Source organism: Camelina sativa, chromosome 14, assembly GCF_000633955.1.
Source record: "Camelina sativa cultivar DH55 chromosome 14, Cs, whole genome shotgun sequence".
NCBI classification, from domain to species: Eukaryota; Viridiplantae; Streptophyta; class Magnoliopsida; order Brassicales; family Brassicaceae; genus Camelina; species Camelina sativa.
Genome location: NC_025698.1, coordinates 23,812,197 through 23,820,747, shown reverse-complemented (window position 1 = coordinate 23,820,747; position 8,551 = coordinate 23,812,197). Strand labels below are relative to the sequence as shown.

At 32.6% G+C, this 8,551-nt stretch overlaps 1 protein-coding gene across 1 annotated transcript; it reads left to right on the top strand.

Moving 5' to 3' along the window:
* On the top strand, positions 6,657–7,858 carry LOC104743921 (putative F-box protein At1g47765). Its single transcript, XM_010464950.2, has one exon. The coding sequence runs from the start codon at positions 6,661–6,663 to the stop codon at positions 7,840–7,842; it is 1,182 nt and encodes a 393-aa protein (XP_010463252.1). The 5' UTR covers positions 6,657–6,660; the 3' UTR covers positions 7,843–7,858.

Here is an 8,551-nt window from a genome sequence, read left to right as displayed (position 1 = left end):
CCCCCCCCCCCAACGGAATCAACATGCAAGCCTCAACCTGGTGATGAGAAATTCGTACTCAATGACATTGTTCGTCGCTTGCAACCTTAGACAAAACGATTGTTCACGATGTCAAGCGGATTCCTACTCCATAGCCGAGATAGGAGGATGCGCCATCTATGTGAAGGACCCATTTCCCGTCTATAGGGTTGGCAGGTGTTGGCTCGCTGCCCTCTAATGGTAGTTAAATTATAAAGTCGGCCAGGACCTGTGATTTGGTAGCTCGACGAGTATGGAACTCAATGTCGTACTCGCTAATCTTTATCTCCCATTTCGTTAGCTGACCAGACTGTTTGGGACTATGAAGGATAGACCGTAATAACGGTTGGTTGGTCAAGACGGCGATAGTATGAGAATGGAAGTAGGGACAAAGCTTGTTGCATGTTGTACCTTCGACGAGCTGGTCAGTCCTTGGTAGTGGGAAACTTTCCTTTGGACAGGCCTTAATTATGTCTGTAAAATCGACGTAGACTCTCCATTTGTCATTTTTCTTTTTGACTACGACTAAACTGGCCAGCCAATTGGGATACTTAACCTCCACAATATTCCTAGCGCCGAGCAACTTCTCTATTTTGTAGTTTACCGCTTTTGAACGTTCTAGACCTAGCTTTCGCCTTTTCTGCATGACAGGTTTGTGCGTTGGATCGGGGCTTGACTCACTTGTGGTGATAGTTTGATCCATGCCTGGCATATCAGATATTGACTATGCAAAGGTTGTCAAATATTTACAAGAACCAGACCAACTTGTCGCGCGTTTCCTAGGTTATCTTTTTCTCGATATGCACACAACGCTTTGCTCGTCAATATTTACTTCCTCGGTTGCAGTCATAGATTGGGAGGTCTATTGTGTCGATAGTCATGATGAAGTCGCCGTTGAATCATGTTAGAGAATGGTAATTTGGCTTGATTTCTTGTTCGCTAATGTCCATTTGTGAAATCATATCTCTTAAGATGACATTCACCAAGTTCCTGGTGAATGTCACCAACACTCCATAATTATCCCACCTTTCTTGTATTTATCCATCAGGAGGACTCGAAGATATCGACATTCTTCAGTTGCGTGTGTGTTACTCTTGTGATACTTGTAATATTGGGCTAGGCTACCCTCATTTTCCTCATTCCTAACATACTTATTCCAAGTTTGTGTCTGCTGAGTTACTCCATTGATGGAAAAGGTTTGACGAGTACGGTATTGGTTGCGAATGAAGTGTTGGTGCGGCTTTATGTACTCATTCTTGACCGTCAGGGTCATAGAATACTTTGCTACAATACTTTTGCTACTGCGTGCTTTTTGGTGAAGACTGCATTTTTTTCTTCGATTTTAATTTGTTTCGAGGCTCTGCATAATGCATTCGCTAGTGTCTCGACGTGTGAGAGAGACAACTCTTCTTTGAATCGAGACTCATACCGTATCGCGTTTTTAAGTGCAACGATCTCTGCAACGTCAGGTATGGTGATGTTGACGACGATGTCCTTATATCGTCTAGTAAACGACCGAAGTGATTCCTAGGGTGATTGGGTCAGTGACCACAGGTTGGCGTGCAAGTTCTTGGTATCCCTAAGAACGAAAAACTGCTTCAAAAATGCGGTCATCAAGTCATGGAGGCTATCGATCGAACCGGACTGAAGATGAGAGAACCAGCTAAGTGCCATCCTTGATAGATTCTTGACAAGCACTTGATAAGAACCGACATCGTACTCTTTGGGGCCAACCTAGAGCGGTACGAGTGCTACCCCGAAGGTCATGAGAAAATCTCTTGGGTCAACGGTTCCATCATAGTATCCTAGCATGGGCTGCACTGCCCTTTGTAATAGTGAGTAACTATCCTTTTGGAGAAGGCTATCCGTCGAGTGGCTTCGAGTACCAGGTCCAACTCCGGGGCTTTACTAGTTACTTTGTGGAACATCTTCGCCATTTTTTGCATTTTATGCTTGATTTCTCTTATCTCTTTGTCCTTTGCATCTTCACTGAGTCCATCTGATCCCTCGCGGGAGTGGTCGTTCCTCCAGACGACCTGGTTTGCACAATTTATTTGTCATTGTCTGCGTTTCCAGTCATTATGCCAAGCTGTCTATAGGTTTGTTCTTTTAAAACTTTGACTTGGCACCCTCTTCCTAGCATGCCAAATTGTTGATGTTTTGATCGGTTCACAATTAAAAAGTGTTTTTAGGAAACTTATATCAAGGATCTCTTTATTGATGAGATGGAGCTTGGTCAAAGACCAATGTACAATGCTAGCTCGACGAGCTTTAAAGAAAGTAAATTGAATTCTAACTAGACTGGAGGACCTCGAGTTGTTCGTCTATTAATTCTTTGTTGTTTTCCTTTAATGGTCTCTCTCGCATTTTCCTTGATGCCCTCCTCGAATGTTGTACGTCTGTATTTATAAGATATTGTGTTGGTTCGTCCAGTGAAACGAACAAAATACCTTTAGTCAACTTTTGAGAAGAATCTTATCTCTTCTCAAAATGCTACTTGGGCTTTAAAGCAGACCTTGGGTCGGACATTATTTGGGATGAGAACCAACCCCTTGAGAAATCTATATTAAATAAAAGTAGGAGCTATAAGCTCCTAAAGTTGTCCACCTATGATTTAAAATAACCAATATGGATTCGACATCTCATTGATTAACATTTTCTTAAATTTTCATAATTGCCAATATTAAGATTTTTTAAATGACCAATCGGGATCAAGCATCTTAATATTTAACATTTTTGAAATTGTGTAAAATTTTTAAATTAAAATACTTATAAATAAGTGTATGTAAAACGTCCAACATCGGCTAGAAAAGTTAGATGATGGCTGGAAACTATTATAAATAAGACCAATATCTTTCAACTAAGAATGAACAAGAAGCTAGATTTATCATGCGTCCTAGCAAATTAAAACTTCTAAAAAGTTTCAAAATATTATTATATTTTAAAAAGTTTAAAAATTTAACAATATTGAAACTTTAGATGTAGGTGAAAAGTTTAAAATATTATAATTATCAAAACTTTTAAAAGATGCAAGTATTATAAATATTTAAACTTAAGAGAATGTTTAAAAATACTATAAATACTTCCATAGAAACTTTAAAATATTATAAAAATTTGAAGTATCATTAGTATTTAACTCGTGAAAAAATAAAAATGTTATAAATATTTAAACTACATATAAAGTTTAAAATATTATGAATATTTAAACTCTATTAAAATTTTAAAAGTTTAAGTATTGTTAAATATTATATATTCAATTTTCAAATATCTTAAAAATATCTTATTTATCTATGTTTGTGCTTTTTATATCTTATGAGCGTTAATACATGTTTTTGTGTCTGACTTTATAGATGAATTGATATTCTTTCAGTATTTCTGGGTATAAGAAAGAAGGATTGACGTCTCAAAACCTAGATTTGATGTTGTTTGAGTCAAGTTTTGGGGTTTAAAGAAGAAGGGTCGACGAGAAGCACACATGTTTAATTAGCTATATATATGTTCCTATTACTTTCTTTCCATGTAATTTATTATTTTATAGTATTAAATATTTTGGTTTGAGAATTTACAATCTTGTAGTATTAAGGATTTTGATTTGAGAAGTTTTAATATGTGTGAATCTAAAACCGAATAGGTATACGGTGAAAGTATCAATAATTGAGTGCATGTGGTGACTATGTTGGTTTTCATGAATTGCACAAATTTAACGAGAAAAGAGGCAATGATTTTGGTCGTAGAGATTGATTGTTTAACAAGTTGTGTGGTAGTGTAAAAAAGAGATTTTGAATGATTATTCAGTGGAAGAATGTAAACAAGCTGACGAAGAAGAGAAAGAAAAATTGTATAACGTTTAAGTATAAATTCATAATTTTTTTATCAGATTTGAATATTTTAAAAAGTATAACGTTTAAGTATAACGTTATAGATTTTATATTTTTAAAAATAGTGTGTTTAAAATATAAAAAAATGATATTTTTATAAGATAATATTTTATAACTATCATCAATCATATATAATATTTATCGAAAAACAAAAGTCTTAACAAATTATAGTGGTTCAGTAAACCTAGATAGATATTTAACGAATTCATAGATTTTATATTAGACGTTTTCGTATATCTGATTTCGACATAATCTAAGTTATAAAGTCACGCTAATATATAAAATTACCATTTTCTCAAAAATTAATCGTGATAAACAATGAAATGTCTATACTAACACAGTGCCAATGATTTTATTTTATTTTGCAATAATGGTTATAGTCTTGTTATCCTTGTTTAAATGTTCTACAATAAGAATTCTATCTTTATTTGCAGTTAATTCAATATAATGGTGTCAAACTGTCAATGAATTTGAGAATTTCTGTATTTTTAAATATAGTGCTGTCTTTTGTTAGGTTGACTTCCTGTTTTAGAAATTGCTAGGCGCTAATTCGATGATTGAGGTGAACGTAACGTCTAGTAAGAAAACCGAAAACTAGTTTTAAAATCTATATTATTATTTTCACAGCAACTTTAGCAATGAAGGCTTGAAGTTGAGAATTATTTACATCTCATGCCATTGTAATTTAATATTTTCTTTAATAAAATTATAAAACAAAAAAAAAAATTCCTAATTTGTTTCCTTATTAAATCTGAAATAAAATTTCCACATTTCATTCTCCTAAAATCTCTCTACAAATTCTTTACAATAATCGATTTAAAATATAAATTTATGAGGAGCCTATAAATCAGCTACATTTGATTTTCTATCTTCCTAATTAATCACCACATTCAATTCTAAAATACAATAATTTTGTCCCGAATTTGTATATATAAAATCATATTAAAAAAAATTAATGACTTATAATCAATCAAAATTAATCTAATAATATAAACTTGGCATATTCCCATATATATATTATGCGATTTTATAGTTATTAATTTGTTTTAATTAATTTGTTTTTATACGATTTTATATATAGAAATTTGGGACAAAATTATAGTATTTTAGAATTGAATGTGGTGATTAATGAGATTAAGTTGAATATGTCCACCTATAAGTTGAATATATCCACCTATAAATAATGTTGACCCCTATTCTCAAGTTAGTATCACCAGCAACATAAAAAGATGCACCTATTTGCTATGCTCATTTGGCAGCTGCACATATACAACTGTGATGAAATATGTCGAGATGTCATGGAGTGATCACCAAATCTGGAGCAGTTCCTATGCCTCCCATCATCCCATGCCACAGCTGAAAGATAAGATTGTGACCTCTACGTTCTTTTGCTGATGGAAAACAGTCTAAAATAGCTGACTTTTTTAAAGTTTTTATGCTTTATAAATGTCTCTCCCCCTCTTTTTGTTTACTTTTCTCTCGGTTCAATACTTCTTATTTTATTTTTGGTCTATCATTCAAATTCACAGGGTTATATAGCTTCACGGGTTTGGATTAGTATTAATGTAAATTTGAAATATCATTATTTTGGTAGTACACAATTATTCATTAAAAGTATTTATCAATATTAAAATATTAGACATATTTAATTAACTTGATTAAATTATGATTATGTAAAAGTAAATTATTTCTCTGTATACTACGGGTTAAATCCTAATATTAACTATCAAAATACACTTATACAATTTTAAACACTAAATAAATTAAACAAAAATTAACAAAAAAATGCAGCTTATAATTTTCATATTTTAGTTTAAATGTATTTTCCTGCGGTGTACTGCGAGTTAAAATCTAGTTATTTTATTAACTTTCAAGATTGAGATATTAACTTTCAGGGTGGGCCTAGCATCTTACAACATATGAGATCTTAACCTTTTCGAATCATCTCGCTAGAACTGGAAATCGTTTCATATGAACAGTATAGTTATTATCAAATATTAGATTCATTATCTTACCTTAATTGTAGGATGCTTTTATTTTAAAATAATTTAGATATAATATTTAAGGTATTATCGTTAATGATTATATTTTTCACTTGAATGCAAACCTTTTCGTTTGTAAGTTTTTTGATAAATTTTTATTATTTATTAGATATATTATATTGATTTTCTATATTTTATTTATTGTTTTTTGTGCAATTTTTTATGAATTAATTTTGTAGATAATTTTTTTAATAAGTATAACTTAAAGGATGAAACATCAAATATACTTCAAATAATATAATTTTTTACTTAGAAAATGTTAATATGGATAAGTGAATACTAATTTCTTTTAGAATTATTTTAAATATATTATTTTGGATATTACAAATAATGACTTCAAGTTATAATGTTTATTCAAATGGGTAAATCTTATAAATAAAAAGTTATTTTACGAAGTGTATTTTGGAATTAATAATAGGAGGATAACAAGATATTTTGATGCATAGAGAAAGATATCGAGATTTTATTAATAATAGGAGGATAACAAGATATTTTGATGCATAGAGAAAGATATCGAGATTTTATTAATAATAATAGGAGGATAACAAGATATTTTGATGCATAGAGAAAGATATCGAGATTTTATTAATATTAATATCCAGTAAAAAAAAAAAAGACTAGAGCATTCGATGTGTATAATACCTACTAGCTGGAGAACCAGTCAGCACGTAAGAAAAAGTCATAAGCAACGTAGCCGGAACAAATTAGTGTTTCGACCAAAGATGGAGCAACAAAAAGAGAAGAAGAGAAAAGTCTCCAAAAGGCAAAGAAGTACACAATCACAATCCTTTCCTAGAGATCTAACCTCAGAGATACTCTTAACGCTGCCTGAGAAATCTGTTGCAAGGTTTCGTTGCGTGTCAAAGCTTTGGTTATCAATCACAACAGATCCATATTTCATTAACGTGTTCAAAAATCGGTACCGAGGGTTGAGTCTTTTAATTTGCTTCATTGAAGATGACAAGTTGTTTGTTTCCTCGATTCCGCAGCATCAGCATTCACTTCAGAATTCCAAAAGGTCTTACTCTTGTTCTCAGCCTATTTATCGTTATCATATGGAATTCCCAGAAGGGCAGAGTAACTTCCCTCCTACGAAATCTGTCCAGGGCTTGATCTGCTTTAATGTATCAGCAACGCCGATAGTTTGGAACCCTAGCACGAGACAGTTATTGACTTTAACCAAACCGAGATTGAGCTGGAATGACATTGCAATCTTTTTAGGATACGATCCGGTTGAAGGTATACACAAAGTAATGTGCATACCTCTTAAAAGAAGTTCTGATGTGTGTCGGGTGCTAACACTAGGATCAGCTCAAGAACAAGAACCATGGAGAACGGTAAAAACTTGCCATAAGCATCGCTCTGAGTATCATACTACTTCTGGTCGATGCATCAAGGGGGTTGTATATTATATAGCCTATGTTTATCATAAGCGTGTTTGGGTTATAATGAGCTTTGATGTCAGATATGAAAAATTCGATATGATGCAATTACCATCAGAGAATATTAGTAGGGTCATGATGACTTATGAGGGGAGGCTAGCTTGTGTTGAAAATTGTGTCACGAAATATGGTAAACTCATCCGGAAGCATGGTACCAGATTGTACATTTTGGAAGACGCAAAGAAACACAAGTGGTTGAGTAAAGTTGTTCTTGCACCAGGTGCTTGCTTTGATGATAGATTGAAAATCTATTACCAACTAAACGGTTACACTCATGATGGTGAGTTTGTTTACGTATCATCCACGTTTGATAAGAAGGGTTATATTTTATTTTGTGACCCATTGAGAAACAGCTTTAGAAGATTCGAACTTAAAGGAATCGCGGAGGGAGTTTTAAAAAGCCGTATGTATGCGCTCTATGCTTTCCCGAATCACGTTGAGAGTCAAATAACTTTGAAATAATTTAACTTCTTGGTGTTTTTTCCCCCTTAGAGTGATCATTTATGTAAGTTTATAATTTTTTTTTCCTTTTGTAAGTTTTCCTTTTTAACTTTGATTTTCTACCGTTTCATCTTCATCCCTTGCCACTTCCCTACTGCATTTAATATATTCAATATCATCAACCGTTCAATAGTAGTAACTTCTTTCCTTTCTGATGGCTTTTTATCTTTTTGCTTCCTAGAAGTAAATTGCACCAAGATTATGCATATACCTTGTTTCGAAGTTTAAGAGATCAACATAAAAAAAAATTACGCATAAAAAACAGAGCTGGCCGAGAGGCCAAGCAAGCCAAAATTTGGAGGAAACCATTAAAAAAATATGTTGAATGTAAATATATTTTTAATAATGCAATACCATAAACAATTCAACATAAGTGATATAATTATAGAAAAAAAAAACTAAAGTAATAAAATAAAATAAAAAGAAAATATTTGACAAAAAAAATAATAATAAATAAATAAATAAAATAAAATCATTAACTGGCCATTGATACGTATGTTATCTTCTCTTCCTATTAGCATAAGAAAACTTCTCCAGCCTCGACGTGAAGACAAGAGACGACGTTGGTTTGGTTAATTTGGATTCAGAGGAGATAACGTGAATACAAGACACTAGTTGGGAACAAGAAAAAGACAACTTCTGGCGTACACAGGTAAGAAATTTACAGTAT

Excerpts from the sequence above, each read along its gene's own strand:
- LOC104743921 (XM_010464950.2), top strand. The coding sequence starts at position 6,661 with ATGGAGCAACAAAAAGAGAAGAAGAGAAAAGTCTCCAAAAGGCAAAGA.